Source organism: Corvus hawaiiensis, chromosome 14 (genome assembly GCF_020740725.1).
Source record: "Corvus hawaiiensis isolate bCorHaw1 chromosome 14, bCorHaw1.pri.cur, whole genome shotgun sequence".
Classification (NCBI taxonomy): Eukaryota; Metazoa; Chordata; class Aves; order Passeriformes; family Corvidae; genus Corvus; species Corvus hawaiiensis.
The window spans coordinates 21,824,824-21,851,245 of NC_063226.1; the positions used below are offsets into that span (position 1 = coordinate 21,824,824).

The 26,422-nt window shown below is 50.9% G+C and overlaps 1 protein-coding gene across 8 annotated transcripts in view; it reads right to left on the bottom strand.

Annotated features, from left to right (window-relative positions):
- ARHGEF9 (Cdc42 guanine nucleotide exchange factor 9) overlaps positions 1–26,422 on the bottom strand; it is a 201,460-nt gene that overhangs the window by 123,032 nt on the left and 52,006 nt on the right. Inside the window, exon 1 of one of the 8 annotated variants that reach the window (XM_048318862.1) lies at positions 220–352. The exons of 6 other annotated variants lie outside the window; for them this stretch is intronic. Coding sequence is in view for 1 of the 2 variants with exons in the window: in XM_048318858.1 (XP_048174815.1) it covers positions 230–259 (30 nt within the window). In the remaining variant the exon portion in view is untranslated. Of the gene's footprint in view, positions 1–219; positions 353–26,422 lie in introns of those variants that run through there. One more of the 8 variants, XM_048318858.1, reaches the window with a different exon arrangement.

Consider the following 26,422-nt stretch of genomic DNA (forward strand, 5'->3'; position numbering starts at 1 on the left):
GCGCCGCTCCCTCCCACGCCCCGAGGCATGCCCACCCTCCTTCCTTTCTTTTAATTTCTTCTTTTGCTCAGCAGTTTGGGAATGCGGAGTCTATAAAATGGCTACAGAGTGATCAATGGTTTCAAGGACAGGGAGTAAAGGAGGAGTCAGGAGATAGGACGGAGGTTCATTTCCCTGTCAAAGTACTGCAATAAGAGGAAAAGAGAAAGACATAGCTACCTGAACTCACCATTCCTGTTCCATCCCTTAGCCACTGCATCTTGCTTCTGATGATGTCCTTATTATCAGGGAGGGGAAGAAAAAAAAAATCCCTACTGCCTGGCGAGAGCTGGCAGGAAAAAAAAGAAGCCCCCCCACCCCCACCCTAGCCTGGAGCTTTCAGTCAGCCATCCCTCAGCCCGGCAATCCCGTGCCTGTCAGGAGCACGTTATTAGCAGCCTCCTCACTACCTGGGATTGTGCTTATTTATTTCAGTCACGGACCGAGGGATTTGAGGGGAGGGGGATGTCCTTTTTTTTTTTTTCCCTGCCGTGCTTTGAAACTCTGCAGAAGGGGAGGGGAGTGGAAGGGAGGGGAAGGAGGGGAGACCGATGCGAACTTGGGGAGGGTCCTCGCAGGCGCCCAGCACCCCGGGCACCCTGTGCCCTCCTGCCGGTGGCCGGTCACCCTCGCCCCCAGCGCTGCAGGACGCCAGATCTGCAGAGCCAGCACATGCTCCACGCTCAGCAAGGGGCTGGGGATTTTGCTGACGTTCAGAGGGCAGCAGGTTCTCATTCTGCTCTCCACATGAAGGATGAGTCCCCTTCCCACTGAAAGCAAAGCTCCCAGCCCAGCCAAGCGCTGCACCTGCCCGGGGTGATCCTCCCCCTGCACCCTGCTCCCCACTCCGGGTGTTCATCCCCTGCTCGCTCCCCTCGCTTTTCCCCACTTTCTGGCCACAGCAAGGAAACGAGAGCCTCGCTGCATAGTTAAGAAAGCAAATACACTCATTAAGCGTTCCTCATCGATCCGGCCACCCACCACGTCGAGGGAGAGGAGATCGCGGTGTCTGGCGCTGGTGAGAAGAGGCGGCGGCAGCATATGGGATGCGTAGAGCCAACTGGAAACAGGGCTGAATCCTCCCGGATCCTCCAGCTGGGACACGCACGTCGACATGGTTCTCCCCATTGTAGGGACAGGGCATGGGGCTGGCAGGAGTTGGCCAAGGCCGCTCACGGCGCCGGTGATGCCGCCGCAGCCCCTGCCGCCATCCCAGGGCTCGGTGCCCACAGGAAGGGGCAGCCCGGAGCAGGACTGACACACCCCTGAGTACAGGAAAATGCCCCACCAATATTCCCAAAATCCCCTCTTTGGCAGCTGAGCCTGCAGCTGGCTTCAGGGACAGGAGAGGGCAGGTACGAATTGTGGAGACAACGTGGGAAGCGGCTGGCAATGTGCTCTGGGCACAGGCAGGACACTGGGGACACTGGACATGCTGGATCCATGCACAGGATATGCTGTAAAATCTGTGGAGATGCTACAATCTCCTCAGTTACAGCTGCAGAGGATTTAGGGTTGTGTTTGCATGGGTTTTCTCTCCACACCTCAAGGGCAGAAGGGCATTTGGATCTCCCGCTCCTGGCCTCTCGAGGAGTCAACATTTTTCCTGCAGCTGGAGATTTTGAGTCAGGGAACAACACGCAGCTCCTCGTGACTGCCACTTTCTGCTGGTCCTGTGCCACTCAGCAGGATCAGAGCTTAGGTGCCTTCACTTATTTATTGAAATGGGCCAGACCAGAAGTGCAGGCAGGACTGAAGGGATGCTGCCCAGCATCTCTGCACTGCTGGGGCCCCACACAGCCTGCTCCAGTTACATCAAGCCATATTCCATCACCTTTTCTACAGGCACTGACAGCCATCATTATTCCCAGAGATGGCTGACAAAAGAAAGAGTCAGGAGGCAAATGCTTATAGCTGTCCAAACTCTGGAATTCTGCCTATTTCAAGTGGCAGAAACACCAGGTAAGTTATTTACACCCACAGGAGGACTCGAGTTGGAAAATCCCACCTCTGACATGTGTTGTCAGTCAGGGTCCTCTCCAGGGAGAGCCTCATCTCCCACAGCAGGTGATGGCCACGACTTTGTGCAGCCCTGGAACTCACAGAGCTCACGGGTACTTCACCTGTTTGGGTGTCAGGCAGAGCCAGCACCACCTCGCCAACTGATTCAAAAGCTGCAGGGGCTGGGAGAGCTGGGACAGCAGAACTGACAGACAGACTGACAGACAGACATCCTGAATGGACATTGCTTCCTTCAGAGACTTGGACTAAAACCAGAGCAAGGATCAGGTTATCTCTAACTGAAGGGTAAATATTTTTTCTACCAGGAAATACTACATGAGATCTGCACTGTTGTCAGCACACACACAGGAAATACAAGAATGACCCTCTTAGGCACAAGATCAGCTTTAAACCACGCACTGCACCATCCCAGTGACTCCACTCACTTTGGTCAAGGTTACACCCTGGCAGTGCAAATGGAGGGGGATTTGTCTGGCACATCCCACCCTGCTGCTCTAATTGGGAATGTGGATCCGGAGGAAGAGGAGGACAATTTTTGTGGAGGACTGTTACACACGAGTAGAAATTACCCCAGCTTCTCTCCTCCTGCCAGCTGTGGATCAGGCCTGTCAATAAGGCTCATATTCCACTGTCTCACTTCCTATGCCTTGTTTCCACTAAGCTGATTTGAGAAGCAAACCAAGAGCTGCCAGGTTAATTCTTGCTCCCTGCGAAGGTGCTGAAAGGCAAGAAAGCCCCAGGATCAGCCAAATCCCTGAATGGGCAGCAGGCTGCACACAAATCCCATCCTGCCCAGAGCAGTGGGGCAGCCGTTCTCTCTGGCACGGGGAACCTCGGAGAGAACCCAGCTGCATTTCTCTGCCAAGAAAATGCACCTCTGCTGCCTCATTGTCAATGCAAAGCGCTCTGCAGGCAGCCACCGGGCAGGGGACCAAGCCCAGAGTCCCTGCCAGAGCAGGGGGAGCAGGGAAAAGCCACCTGTGAGCTTCTTCTGGGCCCTGTGCAGGGCCAGGAGCTGGACCGTGATGATCCTTGTGGGCCCCTTCCAGCCCAGGATATTCAGTGATTCTCTGATTCTCCACTTCCCTGGAGGAAAGCACCTTCCAGGAAAGGGCACCACGTCCTGGCTCCTGTGTCAGGAGTGCCAGGGGATGCTGCAGCCCAGCACACCCGAGGGCACAGTGGGCTGTCCAGCGAGCACATCCCAGACATGGAATATTCCCAAGCACACCCTGAGCTGTGTGTGAGGCACAGACACCGTGCAGTTGTGCCAGGGGCACTGCACTGGTAGGAAAACCCACATTGCCCACAGGGAAACAGAGGCAGCTTTCAGTGGGTGGTGGTTGGGCACAGAGTTTGCACTGCAGGCTCCTGCCCTGGGATTTAGCTGGCAAAAAATGGGATTTCTGCCACTTGAGCACGTCCCACTGGAGAGGAACGGACGAGGCTTTGCTCAGGTGGTTTGTCTGGGGGATCACTCCAGAGGAAATCCCCAGGAAGAACTCGTGGATTGCTCATCAATAACACAACATCCCAGTCAGTCTCAGCACAGCTGTGGTTTGGTCACATTTGACCTGTCACGGTCTCCAAATATTTCTCTCTCTACAGAATGAGGACCAAAATCAGCTGATGTGCTTCACCCTCAGACAGCTGCTTCCCTTCAACAGCCCAGTCCAGTCTGGAGTCTCCTTGTGACTGCCAGGGATATCAATAATGGGCAATAAACATGAGCAGAGAAGTGAAGGCAGGGAAGGAAGGGACAGTATTTACCTGGACACTGCTCTGCAGCAGCAGTGACTGACTAAATTATCAGATAAATGCCACTTTTCCATGTGCAACTTATTTTCTCCTAATTCCCTGCAGCTGGAGAGTGACTCAAAAGCCAAACAACAGGGGATGAGCAGGAGGACACTCAGTATCACATCCCAGTGAAACAGCAAAAATAACCCCAATCCTTGTGCCTCATCCAGCACATCTGGAGTCACGTAAATAACACACAGGAGACTTTACCAACATTCCCACTGCAACCCAATCCCCAATCCAATCCTCCCGGAACCCACCCTGCTCTCCCACCATTATTGATGGTATTGCAGGGCCGCTTTTGGGAGCAGATCCCTCGTTTGAGACACCTGGAACACAGCCCTGGGATCCCATGAAAACATGAAGGTTCATTTTCTTGCAGCCTGTGAGAGCAGCACTGCAGGATTTCACCTGCCTCTCCTGTCTTTTCCTCCTGCTATTATGTTATCACATCACCACTGAAATCTCCTTTAGATCTTCAAGGCCTCCCTTCCTTAATCCCACTGGAAGATTTTTGCTCTAAACTACTCTCTGGACGTGGGAACTTTTCCCAAGATGCTTTTTCCCCCAGCCTGCTGCTGCTTTCATGAGGGGATTTCCCTTCTTTTGTTTTTCACCCACTCCCTTCCCTCCCCAGCTACGATGCTGCATTGGACAACATCCCCCAGCCGGCACCTCCCCATTGCAATTCCAGCCCGGAATTTCCTCACTGAGGCAGGAGAGCCTGGCAGTGCCCTTTGGAGAGCCCTGCCACACGCTGGTATTTCACTGCTGCAGAAGGCAGATGTTCTTCATTCCGTATCAGAGAGCACAAATATGTTCCTGCAGCCATTGTCTCTATTGAACTGCAAAGAACAGGCACCAAATCCTACAGGTTAATTAATGAGAAAGGAGGGGAATTTGTCTAACCTCTACTAGGAATTATCCAGCCTGGCTTTATAAACCAATCAGCCACGCTACCCAGCTATGAAACACGTACCTTCCTGCAGGAAAAAAAGCCCAAACCCCATGGAATACTTTCATAATGGCCCAGTGCCTCTCTGATTAGCACGGCAATAACACAGTGCTTCGGGCTCTTGCAAAGTATTATTATTATTTATGGTACATTACGAGGGAGTTTGTTTGTTCTTTAATAGGAGATGACATATTCAGAAACCCAGATATGAGTGTCCTCCTGAACTAACTCTGACACAAAGATAGTTTCAGTCATAAATTATAGAATCATAGAGCCACGGGACTGGAACGAGTGCCTGAAATGCCTCGCTCCGATGGATGTGGTTGGGATCTGGCTGTTTACCACAGCGAGATCATTACCTGCAAACCAGGGGCTTCCCCTGACCTCCCAAGGTGACACAGGGGCCACTGGCAGGGATGGCCAGGGCAGCCCAAACCTGTCTCCCCCTGCTCCAAACCCCTTCTCCAGTCTGGATCAGTTGTATGCACACTCTCTATGCTGGTACAAACTCGAGTTATTCCTAATTTAATTATGTGCACTGGGCATTATTAATTAATTGCAGTATTTATATTTAGCAGCCACAGTGCAAACAGCCCCCATCTGGCTCCAGGCAGAGGTGTGTGGCACACACAGCCTGCTCCCTGGGAAAGGAGGGAAGGCATGGATTGGGCATGGCCACTCTCCCACAGACTCCCCTCAAAGGGCTTTTTGTGGGATTTCACCAACAAAATGCCAGCTTCAGTTCTGGAGAGGACCAAAACAAACCGGAGCTTTTATGAAAGCCCTAGTGGGAAACCACAGTTTGAAAACCTGTTCGTAAAAAGCAATTTTTTTATTAAGTAACCTCTTCAGTTCACTGCCCACAGTCTGCCAGACACACAGAGGTTCCTCCCAGCCCTCTGCAGGCCATCCTGCCCTTGGGAAGGCAGGGAAACAGGCAAGTCCTGGATCTGCCTCCTTCCAGAACGTCTCCTTCAAGACACCCCCATGGTCTGCATGTTGTTTACTATTCCTTCTCCTGTCACCCCCGCCTGACTGACAAGACTCCTCATGCCTCAGCCCATTTGATTTGCTAATATCTCTCAAGTTTCTCCATTTGCAAACCTCCCACCTCTGCTTTAATGAACCCAAGGAGTCTGTTGCCAAGGAACGCTCTCTGTTGCCATGCCCTCTGCTTTAGAGGTGAAAATTAATAACCTGCAGCCAAATTAAACTCTTTGGGTGAGAAGGAAAGCACCCCAGTTCAGAACCCCAAGCCCAGTAAAGTCTCTCCAGCATCCAAGTCTTCTTTATGTCCATCTGTCACCAGCACTGGCCTAGTTCTGCTTATTTGGGGAAAATCCTATGGAGATTAAAAAAAGGAATAAAACTAAATTTGAAGCTGAAAGGGCTTTACAAGCAGCACAATGCTCATATAAAAATTCATTTCATTTGTGTACTAAGAGATCTGCAGCCAAAAGAGGTTTTTTCTTTTTTAAAGAAAACCAGAGCTTAGCATTGCTGTTCCCGAGAAGATTGACAGGGAAACAATAAATGCTGCCCTGGGTTGTGCATTTGGAGGTCACAAGGGACTGGCAAATCCATGCACCCGGAGGCTGTGCTCCTCCCTGGTGCCTGGAGGGACATTCCAGGCAGGAGGCCGGGATGGAGCCCCTGGGGCCCTCAGCACATCCCTGTCTCATGGCCCAAAACCAACAGCCAAGCTCACACCCAAGCTCCTTCTTCCCCACCCCAAACCCCGTGGGGATCTCACTGGAGCTGGTGCCTTTGCAGGGACAGCCCAGCCTGGTCCTACACCCACAAACACAGCCAAAGCCCCGAACAGAACTGGTTTTCCTGCCATGGGAAGCACAGCAGTGAGACGGCACGGTCTGATCCACAGCTCCCACCCACGGCCACAGGATGCCTGCCTCAGGAACAACTTCACAGCTTGGCTCTCCACAAGCAAAGCACAAGGCAAGGAGAGTGGTCCCCCAGGACCTTCATCTCCATCAAACAGGTGAGGGCTTAACAAGCAGGTCGTGTTTATGGCCACAGTTCATCGGAATGCACGGAGCCATGGAGGAGCCTTTCGCGTTCCCTCAGCACTCCTCTCGCTCTGTTACTTAATTCAAGCTGTGACCCGTGGCCCTGGATGCTGAGCTGAAGCTGCTCAGCTCCCAGCCCTGTTTCCACAGCCTCAGTCAGTCGGAGTTACCAGGACGTGTTGGGAGACCCAGGGGTGCAGGGAGGAGCACAGAGCAAAAGCAGGGACAGCTCCAGGAGCAGCCCAACCTCAGCCCTACGAGTGTGGGGTGTCCAGTGATGGACACCAGGAGTGTTTTGACCAGGACTGATGCCATTTAGTCCCTACATGCCCATTTTTCCAGCGTGCCTGGGTCAGGTCAATCTCAGGGTTTCTGGTGTCCTCCTGCACATTTCCCTCCCTGCTTTCCCCTGCCTGCCATCAGCTGTGCCAGCCAGGCCACATCTGGGGAAGAGAAACAGGAGGGGCAAGGAGCAGCTGAGACCAGCCCCAGCCTCACCAGGAGAACTTATTGAGCTGGGGCATCATCTGCATGGATGCTCCATCAGCCTAAGGAAACCTCTTTGCTCAGCCTCTCTATTAACTGGAACTATTCACTTTTAGAGTCAGGAAATGCTCTTTTTTTCCCAGAGAAATGCTCTCCTTCAATACTTCAGGCTGCTAAAGCATCGTGAGGCTTCCCTTCTGAGAGAGCCTTGCCTTGAGTCACCCTCTGGAATCAAAAGCAAAGCAAAGAGATTTTCTCTTCCCCACCCACCATGTGCACAGGGATGTGAATTCCCCTGCTAAACAGCACTGCAGGCCGAGGGCTGTGGCTCTCCAAACCACTGAACACACTGCTTTTATTCCCAGCTACTTTTCCAGACCCCTCCACATCCCACAGTCCCCTCCTCAGACTTCCACGGGTCCTCCCCACTGGGCTCAATCTACAAAGGAAAAGTTTCGATCTTGTCTCACTTTCAAAAGTGTCTAAAATTCACTTTCTGACATTGTCTTCTCGAAGCCCCCATCCCTGCGCTCCTTCCCCTCAACCCACAACCCCTTGCTGGCGTCCTTCGAAATCGTTAAAACTCATGTGCCTACAACAATTACTGACTCGATGCTTTAATTCCAAATGAAACGAGATCCCTCTTAGGCTTGTTTTATTCCTGCAGAGGAAACAGGCCATAGGCTGCAGGAGTCTGTGGCTTGCCAGGAAGAACGGGAGGGGGGTTTGGTGTCCCACGGTGCTCCCCGCGCGGAGCGGTGCGCTGGGCTGTGGGTAACGCGAGCAGACAGGCGGATGCAGCAGGAGCCAAAGGTTTCCCCACAAAGCCATCTCACAGCAGGGATGCTCGACAGAAAGTACAGGGTGTAAAACACGGACAAGGATCACCGAACATCTTGCAGAGCGTTTGCAATGTGAGGCCGTGCACCAGCTGAGGTCTCCGGGAGTCAGATCTCAGGAGCGGTTATAAAACTACCCCAGGTAAATGAAGGGGTTAAAACCAGCTCTGGGACTGCCTGGAAAGCCTTGCTGTGGGAAAGCGATTCCTTCATTAAACACATCCCCACACGCTAACGAAGCCATAAATATGTGGCGTTCTCTCCCTCTAGTGGCTGGAGGCTTGGAAAGGAAGGGGATGGAACATGACCCTGCAATTTCTGGGAACAAACGGGGCTGTCCCGGGCTGCCTGTCCCCCAGAGCCCCAGGGAGCCAGCAGGAAGCCAGCTCAGAAAAGGGATCACACCCTTGGGATCACACCCTTTGCCCATCAGCACTGTCAGGGACAGCACACGACGAGCTGGGGGCTGAAGTTCACCCTGCTTTCAGCAGACACCTGTGGGTTCCTGCCCCAGTCAGTCACTTCCCTGCCCGTTTGAATTCCCTGCAGGTGTTCCCAATTCGGGAGACGGCTCCTTGTTCATGCCCCACTGCCAGAACACACAGCAGCCACTCAGGATTACTGTCACCGTGTCACCCCACACCAGCCAGGCTGCCAGCTCTGCTCGCTCCTTACAACACCCCCGCGCTCGTAGGAAAGCACGAGACACAAAAAGGCACCCAGAGACACACGAAGGGAGCGTCAGTGAGACAAACCAAGGGACTAACTTGATGTGACACAGGAGGAAAAGCTCCTCAGTCAACTGCTCCTGAAGGATTTTAAAGAAACACCAAGCCCTGCACCACACTTGAGGTTCTCAGGTTTGGTGACATGGTTACTCCAGTCATAGGAGAGCTGGGACTTGCTTCTGCATAAGCCTCACCCATCCTCTAAGGACAACTAGAAGGGTCCAGCACCTTCATCTGAAATAACCAGCGCTGTGTTTAGGAGGACAGCATCCTCAGAAGGAAGACAACAACATCAAAAGCAGTTCAGCACAGCTTCCTTCCACTAACTGCAATACAGCTCTACCATTTTGTGTATTTTAGCTGAAAATCCCAAGACTCTGTCAATAATGCACCACTGCATCACCACAAAATTTGTGCATGGGTATGAATGTGGATGAGTATCCTCAACAACAGCAGAAACGTTCTTACAAAAGCCCAGGAAGAAGGGAAGAAAGAGGAGATGGATGCTGTCCAAGCGAGGTGGTGGGTTTGATTCAAAGATAACACTTGCAAATATTCTTTGCAGTTTTTCCAGGCTGGCGTGGCAGTCAGAAATACACCTGAGCCTTTTCAACAGCCTCAGGAAAAGAGGGTGAGTTTCAAGTGGGAAGGCCTCAAAGCTTGACATAAACAGGAAAAAAATTCCAGAAGGAAAAAAACATCCAGAAGGAAAACCTGTTCTGAACTCGCCTGGGAAAGGTTAGCAGAGCTTCCCACGACCCCTTGGGCTCTCTGGCCATCGTTTCAGGCACTGCTCTCCCACCACCCCACGGGGATGGGCTGTGACAAGCCTGGCAGGGGATCCTGTGAGATCAGTCCCCAGTTTGACCACAGGCACTCGAGTGTGATTTCTCAAGTGGATGCAAACCAGGACACCTCCGCCCAAGCAGTGCCTGCACGAACCAGAGAGGCAGGCAGGCATTCAAACCCACAATTACGCCCAAATCCCATTAAACCACATTTAATCCAAATCCCATTAAACTGCATCGGCCTTTTCCTGCCTCTCCTTCCCCGCTACTCACGATCCGTGAGTCAGGATGCCTCCGGTTTTTGCCTTCCAAAACTGTCCTTCACCATTTGGTCCTTGGATTGGCAGTGGAGCTTGTAATTAGGTCCCAAATGTGCCACCACATCAGGGCTGGCTACAAGATTATACAGAGGTAAAGACTTTAAGAGCTCGTGTGATGTGAAGTCTGAACACCATCCATCGCCTTCTGGAGTGCTAAATATACCCATATTTTACTATTTACTTGTCTGCTTAGCTATCTCAGGAGCAGTCTGTGGCAGTCCCTAAAGAAGGCACTTTGCTATTTATAGCTAATGTGCTTAGCAATTTTTGCCACTGAAGTTGCACAGATATATTCCACATGGAGCTTTTCATCCTCATAAACTTCAACATGGGAAAAATCTACGCTCTGCTCATCTTCCCGGGTTCTTCGAAAGGGATGCTGGCAGGCAGGATGAGTGTCCCAACGCCTCCAAGACTGCAATTCCTGTAAGCTGCCAATTTTAACCATGTTAAGAATATGGCATGAGAAATAAGTGAGACAGGCAGCCATTGAAAATTTCCCTGCCATCCACTTACAGGAATAGATTTGGCGGTTTACCCTCAATTTGCACAAAATACAGATGGACATGAAGTCCCTCAACAAAGAAATCAAGATTACCTGCACAAACCAGGTAAGGCTGCAAGATCACCTGTGCAGATTTCTCCCCAAAAAGAAAGTTTCTGGAAACACAAGCAGCTCACATGGCTAAAGACAATCCCTGAGACTCCTTCAAGTCTCAGCTGTGCAAAAACCAAGGCAGAATCAAAGAGGTGCTGAGATAAATGATGGGAGCGTGGCCCTGGCCTGCTCACACTCTGCCAGATGGGCCCTGTAATGGCATTTGAAATACACCAAATGCACAACACAGCTCAGCCCGAGGCTGCAAATGCAGCCAGAAAATTCCTCTGCCGGGTGCTGATCCAAGCACTCCGCTGCCATTTACCACCTGGAGCTTGCCGGGGTGGGGTTATTTTGGGAGGGAGTGGGTTTGAAATGTACAGAATTGTTTCTAAAACACAATTTTTCTTAATTAAGCCGTGTTGTGAGGAGATAAAAATAGCCTGTTGGGGAGAGCAGACTAACTGTGGAGGCATCCCAAAAATATCCTGTGTGAAGGGAAAGGTGTGAATGCATGCTCTTAAAAAGAAATGTGTGGCTTTTGCTTTACTCCACTTCCACTACCCAGCCCTACGTTGGCTGCTGGGTTCTATTAATAACCTCAGTTTTATATATTAATATCCCACTGGGTGTCTGGCTAAGCACAACTTTAGGTCCAGAAATCCTTGATGCTGGTCCCTCCAATATAGGAATGCTCAGGTGTCAGCTCTGCCCGAAAGGGAATTTGATGGAGTCTCCTGCACTAAGAACACACTGATCCCAGGCAATTCATGGAGAGGAAGGAGGCAGGGGCTTCCTCTGCGCCTCTAAATGACTCTGGTGCCTCACTAATATATGGGAATTTTCATCATAAAGGCACATAAAACCCATACAGCACTTCCAGCTGGCCCTGTACACCTCTCATTCAGAACAGCAAGCCTGGGTTTGACATCTTTAGGCTCTACCCTTGTGGCCTGCCAGTTGTTGTTCCACTGACTCTCTCATTTCTTACTTGATGCTCAGCCTCTCTTTCCTGGGGATACATAAACTGCCCAGAATATTTTGGAATTGATGGCTACAAAAAACACATGGAGAGAGCAAATGGCTCATTATGAGCTCCCCCTTCAAAATGAGTTTTTTCTTTTTCTTTTCTCCCCCCTCCCTTCACTTTTCTTGTATTTCAGTGTTATATTTAACATCATTAACAGCTCTGGTCCCCCACCCCTGATGGGGCTAACTCTGGGACACCCCAGGAGCTCTCTGCTTCCATTGACTCTGCACCCACACAAACCAGCCCAGGCAGAGGGGCTGAGCTTTAGTGCTCTTCAAGCATTCACTTCTTTGTAATATTCTTAATGTTCAATCCTGTAAGAGCTCCAATCATTTTCCACTCATTTGCAGGAATTACAATATCCCCTTTCTCTTTCACTGAAACAGAGCTGGTTGTTGAGGGCTGCTATTCTCTGGCAGCCCACAGAAAGCCCTACAAAAGATTAAGCCCCAAAGTAAAGAGCACTCAAACATCCATTGGACCCCAGCCAGCACGGAGCTGATCACGAAATTGTGGCTTTTGCACAAAACACTCACAGATATTAAAGCTGCCTTTGGTTGGGGGGGGGGGGGGGTTTATTTTGTTTTTTGGGCTTTTTAAAACAAGCTTTCTGAAGAAAACTTTCACCTGAAAGCAAAGCGTGGAGACTTGATTGCAGTTCAGAGCCTTAAAACTTTCTGGTTTTTCTATTTGAGCCTTCACCCTCAAATAGAAAGGAAAAACTTCCAGGTAGCAGAATGAGGACAAACACTGATTGTAAATCTGGTTTTCTGACCAAAAAACCACAATGGAGAATGTTCAAACAGCCCTTAAGAGAACTATTCAGCAAAAGCCTGGGTGCCACTGGTCTGTCCCTGCTGCGTTAGTGATGAATAAAGAGCAGAAAATGGGCACATGTCCTGTTGGACACTGTGGTGCCACTGCCTCCAACCAGAGTTTTACACTTGCATTTACTGCAACCCCCCCAAAATGTTCCAGTGCTCATCCAAGGGCTCTTGGTTTAGCAATCCAGGATGGGCAGTGGTGCCAGCAGGGACATTCCCTAGGGAATACATCCAGCAGGACTCCCAAACCCCTGGCAGTCTCAATCCCAGAGGATTGGAGCTCTGACCCACCAGGGGAGGCCGAGGTGCCTGCCAAGCTCCCTGAGAATCAGCTCTGGGTCTGGAGCTGCTCTGGGCACACTGGCAGGAACAACAGAGCAATTTATCCTTGATAAAATTACAATTTTTTTTCTTTTTTTTTTTTTGGCTTTAGTTGTTCCCTGAAGGAGATATGTGCTTTCTTGGGTTCAGGAAGACTATTGAACCCTGCAAACTCAGCGTATGTGAAGCTTGCTGGGAAAGCACCTCTGGTGTATTCATACAGCCCGCTGAAACACAGGCTGGCAGCACATTCAATTGCTTCTCCCTGAAAGCTCTTCTCCCACTGAGTCTGCTAATTGTCTCTGCTTTTAAAAGTTATTAGTGAATTTAGAGTTGGCTAGAGATGCTAATTGAATCACCCCCCAGACTCCAAAGCAGGTACTGGATAAGCACCACCACCAAAAGCCTCGCTGCACCATTCATTAAGCAGGGCTTTGAGAGACCATCCCCCATAAAAAGGAAAGCACAACCAGTCCATTCCTCACCCCTGACACTGCCAGAATAACCCCAACCATGGCAGGACCCCATCCAGCTCCTCCTGAGAGCAAACCCCTCCTCAGGGACCCCAGGACAGCATGTACCATGCTCCTGGACATGGAGATGTGCCCTCAAAGCACTCCCAGTCCCCATCTGGGCACAGATACTGGCACTGGGGCATCTGGACAGGAGGCACTACCACTCCCCATCACAGAGGAGCTGCCATCTGCCCACCTGTGCCACCTTTGCTTAGGTTTCCAAGAACAAATCACTGTTCCTTCACACCTTTGGAAGCATTTTTCCTTAGCAGTGTGGTGCCCAACACACCCCAACACACCCATTCCCCCTGCCCAGTCCAGTGACACCAGCTGGGAGCTGCTGCTCCTGTTGTGTTGTGCACAGAGGGAAGACCTGACTGTGATTCCTCACCCAGACCCTCTGCTCTCTCCCCAGAGCCAGTCAGCAAAAGCTCAGCATTTAGTGCCAACCTCCAATGTTCAACTTCCAGGCTGAAGACTCGTCCCACATTAACACTTCCAGACTCTGAGCCAAGCTTTGGGAATCCCAAATCATTCCTGGGCTCTCACTGCCTCTCCCACTCTTATCTGTCTTCTGGAGCTGCTCTTTCAGAGATGAGAGATGCCTTTAACAAGGCACATTCTAACAAAGCAACAAATACTTCTCCTTCAACGAGGCTCTCACTCTTATTCCCAGCTGTGCATTCGTGTGCATCTCCTGCCTGCTTTGGAAATCCCAGTTGGAACTGCATGCCAGAACAGTTTTAAGACTCATAAACTGATCTGGTGGGAGGGAAAAAAGCTTTTTTTTTCCATGAAAGCTGCCTGAAAGTCTTTGAGACACTGAAACAGCAGGACAAATACCTCCAAATGCAAACATTTCTCCAGTTTCAAAAAACTGAAGTCCTCAAAAACAAGTGGATGTGGCACTTGGGGACATGGGTTAGTGGTGAAGCTGGTTGATGGTTGGACTGGACGACCTTAAAGGTCTTTTCCAACCTCAGCAATTCTGTAATTCTGTGATTCTATTGATTCTATCCACACGCTGTGCCCCCTCCACGTTCCAAAAAACCAAGGCACTGAGACATCCTTGCACGGAAAGCAAAGCAGGTAAACAAAGGAATATGTGCAGCATTTTCCTCTGCCAGTCACGTCTTTCATCTGCCCACATTGAGCAGAAGTTAAAATGACACATAAAACATGAAAGCCATAAAATACTTTCCAAATATCCTTTTGCCCTCTCATTTTGCATTTCATTTAGTGTCTGGTGTATGGATTGAGCCCATCTCTCTGCGTTTGCTGTTGAAATGAGACCGGCAGCTCCTCCAGCAAGCGCGGGGGCATTTTTAAACAGCCACAGATGTGGCACTTAGCCGGCTGGTTTTGGTATGCACAGCAGTATGGCCAATCCACTAAAGCAGACTTCAAAGCTTCAAATCAAACAGAGACTTTAGGAGCGTTGGGTTGAGGGCCTGGGTGGTAAATGTAACACAAAAGCTGACAATATACTTCAATTACTGGTATGTGATGCTAAATTGCCAACATCAAGAGAAGCGGTGCCAGCACAAGTGCAAGGAAATAATTAGCATTTAATATTTCATCAAAATGTTGAATTTTTAAACATTGGAGTTGTCAGGGGTTTTTTCATTATTATTATTATTAGTTTTAATTATTTAGCTGGTTTTACAGAGTCTTTGAGAATGGATCCCAGTGCCTCAGGTGGCTCCAGTGCCAACTGCTCACCAAGGGATGCCACACACGGTGTTTTTCAAGGTGCCAGCTCTCAGGGAGCTGTTTAATTAAAACCTCTGCTCCTGACTGCCACTCATGGTTTATTCATGAGGAGAAGCACCTTCCCCTGAGCTCACAACCTCCTGGGAGAAACCCAGCCCTTCCTCAGGCAGCGAGGACTGGGCTGTCCCACGCCTGCCTTGGGTTTGGTGCTCTCTGCACACAGATGGGGGTTCCCTGAACATTCCCTGAGCATTCCAGCACGGAATGGAGCATCCTGACGGAGCACACGGCCAGCCCAGGTGCGGAGATATGGCCAGGCTGTGCTCCTGCAGTGCTGCTGCTCCAGTCCCACCAGCCCCTGTCACAGCCCATCGGCTCTGGGGAAGGGAAGTCTCACATCAGCCCTCGCTTTCCTTCCCTCAACCCCAGCACAACACACTCCCCTTCCACACGGAGTCTCTCCCACCTCCCCAAGAGCCAGAGGAAGGCAGAGGCAAAGCACTGCTCGCTCTGCTCTCTCCCCAGCAACACCACAGCTCCGGGAGAACAGCAGAGTTCATTGTGACCTGGCTCTGGCTGACAAAAAGGCTTTTTTAAACTGTGACGTGCACATGCAGCAGGAGCTCGCTCGCCTGCCAGGTCCCACTCGGAGCTCGCAGTGAGCAGGATCATCCCTTCCCTGGAATCGGAGCGGCGCTCCCGTGGGCGTCACTCAGGGAATAAAGCCCAACCTCTGCAATCCATTCCCACACTCGCTTCCCTGTCTCTAATCTGCCCTTTAGCATCCCAACACAATGGGATGGGAGCGTCAGGACGAGACACGCTGGCAAATCCTGGATAAATATCCTGCCAGAATTCTGACTTTTAGCCTAAAACCTGAGACTAAAACCATCTCAGGACCTGCTTCTGTGCAGCAGAACGAAGCAAGCGTGTTCCGTGACGATCTGTATCCGGCTGGGGATGGCACGGGAAGTGCCTCCCGAGCAGTCTGTTGCTAGGATTAAACACAGTGCTCAACAATTTTAATCCCTCTCATGCTGCCACTTCCACAAGCACAGATTTCAGTGGCTCCCCACACCAAGAGCTGGTGATGCAAGAGCTTGTGAGGGTTTTCAGAGCCCACTGTACGGAGCAGCCAGCAGTCCACCTGGAAACCAGGACATTCAATCAGATTCTTGTTTTCCCAGCTTCTAAGAAATAGATGGGGGAGCTAATATTAGCTCTTCCAGGAATAGTTAGGTGGCTAAAAAGAGAACAAAGGTGATAAACCAGCCTGTCTGTGCAGCTGCAGGTTTTATTCCTCCAGCCTGTCTGTTGTGAGCCTCGAGAGCCTTCTGCTGTCACTGGATGGAGGGCCTGGACAGAGCCCTTGGGTCAGCCCTGTGACACCCAGGGGCAGAGGGGACAGGAGTGGTGCACATCAGCCAAAGCTGATCCCGCTGGTGGGTTTGGGCCTTCTCCCAGTAGATGTTGGTAAGGAAGGAAGAACCTCTGGCCAGCTCAAGTGGCTCTTCCTAACTCAGCTCATTCCTGACCACACAGCACTGCAGGCCAGGTGGGGAGCAATGAGGTGACACTCTCTGCATTCCCTGGAAACCCTACCACCGTAAAAACCCGAGGGGTTTCAGGGAACTGAACGTGGATTTGCAGATCCTCTGCTAACCAAAGAGACAGAGGTGGGTTTGACCCAAACCCCCACAGCCCACACAGCTGGAGTGGGACCCTGAGCTCCAGTGTCATCTCTGGGCAACCAAGGGTGTGTTTGTCACACAGCCAAGCTCCTGCCAGCCCCTTTTCCTCATTTCTGGTCCCACCACACAGTCCTGAACAGGGATCCCTGGGATCAAATTACTGCAGTAATTACTGCCCTGTCTGTGCACCCGTTTCTTTAATTTTTAAATGATAAATCATCTGAGGGCTCAGTGCTCACTCTTGGTTCACCTTGGCCAGGAAAGACCCAACTCCACAACGAACGGAAATGAAGTGGGTTAATTCCTGCCTGGCAAAAGCCCTGCTGCAACTAGGTTAGAGCATCAAAACCCACGAGTTAAAATTCCTCCTGGATGCTTCATTTTCAAGGAGCTGGATAAGAGTAGGAAACTGCATACTTGCATAATTTGGTTCCATTTTCATGACTGCATTCTGTCTTTTTGGGCCACCACCAGGCCTGGCTTTAATGGTTTGCAAATTGCACAGAAATAAAGTGTACTGAAGTATTAAAGGACTTCATTTCCCTTTTTCTCAGAAACAAAAGTTAGACTTGATGAACCTGGAGGCCTTTTCTAACCTTTATGATTCCATGAAAGGCTTGACACATTGTGGCCTTATTAAGGCCATAATGAATGTGCCTGCTTGGATGACTATAATTACAGCAATTTAGGAGGGTGCTTTGTTTTATCAGCTAAAAAACAGGAAACTGGAGGAAATGGAAAATGAAAGACCACTGGACACAAAGAAGTTTTCCAGGAACCACATCAGAGAGTGAGAGGAATTGCTGTTTGTGGAAAGGGGTGTTTGGGACAATGTTAATAGTGACAAAAGTAGCCATTAACCAAAGGACATCCAAGAGGGGTACAAGGAAGATTTGGGGATCCCATTATATGGGAGGTGTGCTCTTGACTGTGCACCCAGGCAGGATCCATCCCCTTGTCTGCAGTGCCCAGCTCCATCCCATATCCACGGCCATGCTCTATCCCATATCCATGGCCATGCTCCATCCCATATCCATGGCCATGCTCTATCCCCTATCCACGGCCATGCTCCATCCCCTATCCACGGCCATGCTCTATCCCCTATCCATGGCCATGCTCCATCCCATATCCATGGCCATGCTCTATCCCCTATCCACGGCCATGCTCCATCCCCTATCCACGGCCATGCTCTATCCCCTATCCACGGCCATGCTCCATCCCATATCCATGGCCATGCTCTATCCCATATCCACAGCCATGCTCTATCCCATATCCACGGCCATGCTCCATCCCATATCCATGGCCATGCTCTATCCCCTATCCACGGCCATGCTCCATCCCCTATCCACGGCCATGCTCTATCCCCTATCCATGGCCATGCTCTATCCCCTATCCACGGCCATGCTCTATCCCCTATCCACGGCCATGCTCCATCCCCTATCCACGGCCATGCTCTATCCCCTATCCACGGCCATGCTCTATCCCATATCCATGGCCATGCTCTATCCCATATCCACGGCCATGCTCTATCCCCTATCCATGGCCATGCTCTATCCCCTATCCACGGCCATGCTCTATCCCCTATCCACGGCCATGCTCCATCCCATATCCACGGCCATGCTCTATCCCATATCCACGGCCATGCTCTATCCCCTATCCACGGCCATGCTCTATCCCATATCCACGGCCATGCTCTATCCCCTATCCATGGCCATGCTCTATCCCCTATCCATGGCCATGCTCCATCCCCTATCCACGGCCATGCTCCATCCCATATCCATGGCCATGCTCCATCCCATATCCATGGCCATGCTCCATCCCATATCCACGGCCATGCTCTATCCCCTATCCATGGCCATGCTCTATCCCCTATCCATGGCCATGCTCCATCCCCTATCCACGGCCATGCTCTATCCCATATCCATGGCCATGCTCTATCCCCTATCCATGGCCATGCTCCATCCCCTATCCACGGCCATGCTCCATCCCCTATCCACGGCCATGCTCTATCCCCTATCCATGGCCATGCTCCATCCCATATCCATGGCCATGCTCTATCCCATATCCACGGCCATGCTCTATCCCCTATCCACGGCCATGCTCCATCCCCTATCCACGGCCATGCTCCATCCCATATCCAAGGCCATGCTCCATCCCATATCCATGGCCATGCTCTATCCCATATCCACAGCCATGCTCCATCCCATATCCACGGCCATGCTCTATCCCCTAACCATGGCCATGCTCTATCCCCTATCCACGGCCATGCTCCATCCCCTATCCAAGGCCATGCTCCATCCCATATCCACGGCCATGCTCCATCCCATATCCATGGCCATGCTCTATCCCATATCCACAGCCATGCTCCATCCCATATCCACGGCCATGCTCCATCTCATATCCATGGCCATGCTCCATCCCATATCCATGGCCATGCTCCATCTCATATCCATGGCCATGCTCCATCCCATATCCATGGCCATGCTCCATCCCATATCCAAGGCCATGCTCCATCCCCTATCCACGGCCATGCTCCATCCCATATCCATGGCCATGCTCTATCCCATATCCATGGCCATGCTCCATCCCATATCCATGGCCATGCTCTATCCCATATCCACGGCCATGCTCCATCCCATATCCACGGCCATGCTCTATCCCATATCCAAGGCCATGCTCTATCCCCTATCCATGGCCATGCTCCATCCCATATCCATGGCCATGCTCTATCCCATATCCAAGGCCATGCTCTATCCCATATCCACGGCCATGCTCCATCCCATATCCACGGCCATGCTCCATCCCATATCCACGGCCATGCTCCATCCCCTATCCATGGCCATGCTCCATCCCATATCCACGGCCATGCTCTATCCCATATCCATGGCCATGCTCTATCCCATATCCATGACCATGCTCCATCCCATATCCACGGCCATGCTCTATCCCATATCCATGGCCATGCTCCATCCCATATCCATGGCCATGCTCCATCCCATATCCACGGCCATGCTCTATCCCATATCCATGGCCATGCTCCATCCCATATCCATGGCCATGCTCCATCCCATATCCATGGCCATGCTCTATCCCATATCCATGGCCATGCTCCATCCCATATCCATGGCCATGCTCCATCCTACATCCATGCTCCACAGGGCGCCAGGAGAGGAAGTTCTACCACGCTGTGAGCAAGGTGGGCTCACTCCACAGCACATTCTGAATTTCTCAAAGGCTGTCTTCCGTGCTGTGTCCCCCATTCTCCCAAAAGCAGCCAAGGAAGGCAACACCCTGGAGCAGAATGTGGATATCATCCCCCAAAAAAACCCCAACAACCACAGCAGCAGCTCCCAGTGCTTCAGTGTTAATTTATGGACAGTAACAGCACACCAGCTATGGGATGCTGCCCTGACCTCTGCCTCAGGAAGAGCAGAGGCTCCACAGGCAGTGCTGGCCCTTGGGGAAAGGCAGGTTTGTTCAGGAGCACAAGCCTGGTTTCACTCATTTTTGTATTCCTGCAAACTGCACAATTCTGCAGGGGGAGGATGGGGATTTTCCCAGATGAGCCCCAAAACTTAAAATCCACCTTCTGCCCCAATTCCTGCATAGCCCTCCCATGCAGACAGGGACATCTCCCTGCGCAGGTCTAGGAGCTGGTCACTGTTGCACAAGAGAACAGCTTCTTTGGGTGGCTTTTTCCCTTGCTAATTTGGACAGCTGAGAGCAAATAACAGCTTGTCACTGCTGCATTTCCCCTGCAGTGGGAGCAGGCCTGGGAATCCCACAAGAGATGCGTGGGTCTGATCCTGTGATGAGTGTCTGATTTGGATCAGCAATCAGCAAGGTACCTCGGTGCCCTGGTGCACATCACTCCTCCAAACAACCCTCTGCATCTATCAGCAGCATCTGCTGCTAATAAATAAGGAGAAGCCAAGCTATCAGCTCGCTGCTATTTTTGGATGAGAAGCTTGTTTTGAAAGCAGAGGAAATTTCCAGCCTTCACAAAGGCCTTTAACCTTCTTTATGTGGGAAACTACCTGCTGCCCGTTCCCACTGGGCATACACTCACATACAGAGGCTTTAAATTACCTGAAATGCTATTAGCTTAATTTCCAAATCAGAAGCTAAAGCACGCTGCCAGAGAGAGAAAAGAGGTTACCAATTAACATTAGCCACAAGTGGGACATAAACCCCACTCAGTGCTGCCGAGCTGGTGAGAGACAGATGAGCCATCAGCTGGTGGTGCAGAAGGGCACTGAGCAGTGAGGGAAAATCCCTTTTCCTGTGCCACTGGAGGCTGGTGGAGCAAAGCCACACGCTTTGGGATGTGGGCAACAAGAGTTTGCTCAGTCCTTGCCGTGACAGCTCTGTGGTAACAGTAAGCTCCAATAATAAGCAGTGCTAAGGGTCAAAAAATCTGACATCTCCTGTCTTTATGGACAGATTTGCAAGAAAACAGAGAGCTCTCTTTCCCCTGCGAGATGCCCCACAGCCCAGTGCCAAAACCAGCACTTCTGCCACACTCCTCAGGGTCAAAAATAATAGTGACTGCAGACTGGAGCTGAAGGCAGGCAGAGGGATCACTCCTGTGAGAAATACAGCACCTTGCCTTGTGGTACATCTAGCCCCGACACTTTTGTCTGACTAATCCATAAAAGATATCAAGGGCCTCAAGCAAACCCACAGATCTTTAAGTAATTCTCTGCCTCGCAGTCGAAATCTCAGTCTGGTTATTTGAGTCTTTTATCAGCACAGGGTGTTCCCAGCAGAGCTCTGCCAGCACTCAAATCTCTGCCTGTGGGTCTCAAGGTATGACAGGTTTTGAAGCCTGGCTCAAGTCATGGATCCCCTAAAACTCCTGTATTCCCTAAGTGCCCATTTTTAATTCCTTTCTCTCAAGTGCCACCAGTCTGCATGAACCTGATGTGAACCAAACCCAAGGCAGGGAAGCCCAGGACTGAGGCACGTGAGCCAAACCCAACCCAACAGCTCCAGCCCAAAGGCCAGTGTGGAGAAAGAACCCCAAACTAACATATTCCTTTTATTTCTGCTCAAAACAAAGATGCAATTTCCCCCCTCAGTGTTATAATTTGGGGGTAGGTGGTGAGGGCTGACTCAGGACTCGTGAATGCTTTGGGCTGGCAGTGCTGCAGGGCTGGGGAAACCACCATGAAACGTCCTTTTTCTCAACTCTGGAGAGCATTCCTGCAACCAGAGAACTGCAGAGCTGCAAGAGCAGCAAGGGACCACCCCAGAGGGGTCTCCAGTGACATTCTGCTGTTCCCCCTCGCCCAAACTTTCCCACCCACTCCAGTGTCCCCCTTGCCCTCCCTCCTCCTGCCTTTGCCGCAGAGTGAGTACAATCTGGAGCCCTGAATATTCACCCTGAGTATTCACCCTATTCGAAACCATCCAGCCTGTGATTAGGGACTGAAACATGCGTCACTGTATCTGCACATCAAAGCCCTCGCAGCCACAGCATCCGCGGGGATGGAGAGGGAAGGAGCACAGCAGAGGTGACACAGGCTCTGCTTTGGCATAGGGGGAGCTCCCCACTGAGAATTTTGTCAGACTGTATTTAAAGATCTGGGATGCTGCAGTTCCTCTGAGCTTCCAGAATTGCTGCTCAGCACAAACCCGGCTCCACCAACCCTCCTCCCTCCCCGAGCAGCCCTGCTCAGTATCTGAAGTGTCAGCCTGAGACTGATGTCAGGCTGAAATCTGCTGGCAGAAGGGGTTGTTTTTGCAGTTTTGTTTTTCCACTTAAGTCTGCGTTATCCACAGCAACTTGAATGTTCCGATGGCTCAGATAACAGGAACGGATGCCTCCAGTCTGTGCTGAAAGGAGACTGTCAGAAAAGAGGAGCCCATCTCTTTCAAATGCCCTGAGATGCTCAGATCTTTTTTGGTTTTCCTCAACAGCCAAGTCCCTTCCCCCCTGGCCCCGCTTCCCACTCCTTTGATGTGATCACCAAAATAAATAAATAACTCCATCTTTGGGTGATAATTTCACCACCAGACACATTCTGAACAACCTTTGCAGCCACTTCATGCAGAAAAGGTGCTGGAGTTGTCTCTTCCCTAATCCTGGTGCCACTCTCCCCAAAGCTCCTGTTGCCAGAGGCATGCAGCTGTTTTTAGTTTAATTTTCTCCAGATCTTTCCAGCTGCTGGACTGCTCCACAGTGGCCATGCCTGAGCAGGCATCTCAATTCCAGGTGCCTCACCTCGTGCTACCCAGCCAGATTGGCTTGCAGAGCACTAACAAATTTCCACAGAGAGAAGCACAGGGCAACAGATCACTCCAAGATGAATTTAAGCTGCCCATTACTTTGACTCACTTCTCTTGGTTATTGTTTAGACACCCCTCCAAGGCAGCACAGGGAGCACAGCTCATGAACCACAGCCTGAAATGATTCACCTGAGGCATCAATTCCTGGAGCTCGGCACATTTCCAGGGCTTGAGGGCTGCCCAGCAAACCTCAGCTTCAGGAGAGAGAGGGAGAAAATGCTGGGGTGACAGAGAAGGATGAAGTTTTAGGCTGTGATCTCTCTTTGAGAAGACACCCTAACTCTCAGGTCAGTTATCTAGGAGTGCTCTGAACCCCTGAGTGAAGAATCCCCCCACTCCATGTGTCCATGAGGAAGCCCATCTTCCTTCTGTCTGTCCTGAACAACCCATCCCTCCTTCTTTAGACTCCTGCAGGATCATTTTACCCACTCATCCCGCTGGATTTGGTGGAATGTGGATCTGCAGCAGCTGTGCAGAGGTGATGGGGCTGCCCTGCTCTGCCTGAGCTGCCAGGAGCACAATTCCAGCCCCAAATTCCTGTGCAAGCCTTCACAGGGTGTGCTCACCAGTTAGGTTCCTTACATAACCAACCAGCACGGTGTGAGCTGTACCCAGCAGTTACTGCTGCCTAAACCAGGGGCCAGATTTCCCTTTGGAAGAATCCTCCTGCTTTAGGGACTGAGGTTTATTCTTTGATGAACACACGACTCCAGGTATTCGTATGGATACAGGAACAGATCAGAGATCAGAGCAGAGGTGTGCACACACCCTAATCAGAATCAGCACTTCAGTCTGTTTTCTAATATTTTGTAGGTTTTTCCAATCCTTTTCAGAGCTCCAACAAAGAATAACCCATTAGCTGAACTCAAAAATAAACCCCAACAGCTTCAAGCTATAAATAACCAAGTCAGATATGCAGGATTCTGTAAACTCCTATTTTCACCCTCCAAGAAAACAGGAAAGGCAAGGAGAAAGGGTGGAGCTAGATCCTTTTTAACAGCATATTGCTGTAACAACAGATAAGAGTTCTACACAAATCCTGTGCAGTGTCAGGATCCCAAACCACCACACTGGGAAAGCCTGGAATGATGTTTCGGACAGAGGAGGCTTGGAACTCCAGGCTTGCAGCAGGAAAGCCACAGCACACAGAGCTGTGTGATGGCAACCACGAGCCTGATTTCCCCAAGCTTCTTTTCCAGGCCTGGAAGGGGCTGTGGAAGTGCAAAGTGCTGTGAGTGGAGCAATGGCAGAGAGGGGAGTAAAGAGAAGAAATTCAAGAAAATCCAGCACTGCCACGCTGATGTGATCACCTGTCTCCCCACTTTTCCAAGCCTGCACAAATTTCTGTGCAGGGAGCCGGATTTGTGCTGAGCAGGAATTCTGGAAGCTCGGATTAGTTCCCCACCTGAACAATTCCATCATTCCCAACAGGCTGGCCCACCCCCATGTGCCAGTGACTGCAGCCACTGCACAGCCACAGCACTCCAACCCCTCAGGAAGAGGCCGTGCAAGTCCCTTGAGGTGTCCTCCTCCCAGGAAAACATCTCCATGACCAGTGGACTCATTTGGAGGGGTGGAGTTTGGTCAGCCCCAGCTCCACGAGGCTGCAGGGGATGCTCAGCACCTCTCCTCAGCCAAGAGGGCTGCAGGCTTCCTGGCCTGGCCCCTTAGCAGATCTCCAGGCTCAATACCCTGTAGGATCCCTTAAAAACCTCAGCACCTTCCTCCAGTCCACTCCTATCCCTGTTTCTTAGTAAGAGCCTGCAAAGCTCGTTTTAAAAGTTATGGTTCTCATATTGAGGCATAACTGGTTTTGTTTACAAATGGAGCAAAGAAATGGTATAAATTATGCTTAAGAAAAACCCTTTGGCATTTTAACAGGCATTGGGAAGAACCAATTTCAGAACAGTGTCTTCTAATGGATGTCTCCATGGATACCCCTTTTTCAGCACCTCATTAGATAAGAGCTGAGACTCGTAAGAGTCCTTCTCTTGCATTTCAGAAGGTACCTCAGAAACACTAATTATGCAAATCTCCATCCTCTTAACTGATGGACACTTGGAAGTTCAGGTGACAAACTGGATAAACTGAGCCCTGGCAGGAGAGGAAGGAAAGATGCTTCTCTTCTTCACGATTGCTGATGCTTCAACAATTACTGGGGCCACAAAACTGCCTCCATCACACTTCCCCTTTTTCTCTTAACAGCACAAAAACAGAAAGGACAAGACAAATGGAGATTCCAGGAGCAGCATGTGGGACAGCTGTGGTGTTTGAAAGCAGGAGAGTCTGTGTGGCAGAACATCAGCAGGACCAGGCAGGACCTGGCAGCTGGGAGACACGGCCCAGAGGAGCGAAGTACTCACAGAGCAGGGACTGATTAATCCCCATAGGGAAAAATACTTCCAATAAAACAATAATCCAGCTCTGGTAGGAACATGGAACCCCAAGGCTGGCTTGACTTTCAGAATGGGTTCAATGGCAGCAGAAAGAAAGAGACAGCACCATCAGCTGTGTACTAGACACAGTTAAAAACCTTGGAAATATCAATTGTGGGAGCTGGGTCCCACTGGAACCTCCAATTTATTGTTATTCAGCACTTACTGCGCTGCTGAGCACAGCAGGTTACAGACACTGCAGTCCCCTGCTCCTGGAGCAGCTGGGAGCCCACTCAGAACCTGGAAAGGCCTGGAGCCACCACAGGGAAGGGACCTCTCCATCCCTGAGCAGTCCCTGACAACCTCACCACAGGAGAAATCCTTGGGGCTGCTCTCAGTTCCGATGTGCAGCCGCCCTGTGGGATCCTGCACCCTCCGGGATTGCTGGCACGCTGCTCCTGGCTGCACCCCTTCCCTGCTTCCAGGTGGGAACAGAGAAACAGGGAGCTCCAGAACAGGGAAAACCTCCCACCAGCAGCCAGCCAGGAGCTTGAGCCCCTTCCCACAGCACCACGACTGATCCTGCAGGGATGACCTCCAAAGAGAACATCTTACCAAATCCTTAGGGGGATTATCCAAGACAAGAGTTGCCTACTGGAATTATTTTTACTGGAGACCTTCCTGTGAGGTGTTTCTATTTCGGGCAAGTTACTTTGAAAGCTCAGGAATGAAGTGGAGCCTTGCCAGGTTTCTCACACCCAGAACAAAGATAACTCAGCTGGGAAGCTGCCACTGCAAGGCTTGCACCAGAAACTGGAGTTCAGCTGTAGGACTGGGAAGTTGGGATAAGGCAGAAAGCTGGATCTGCACAGTGGGGTGCACAGGTAAGGGTCAGAGCCTGGGGATGTTGCTGTGTCTCCAGTTGTGAGTGGGACCAGCTCAGATCCAGCATAAAACTGGATTCAGACTAGGAGAAGTGGACAGGAACACCGAGAAGTGCCCAGGAAGGGAGCAGAGCTGGGAAATGTCACCTCCAAGCATCATCCTGCTGGTAACTCCC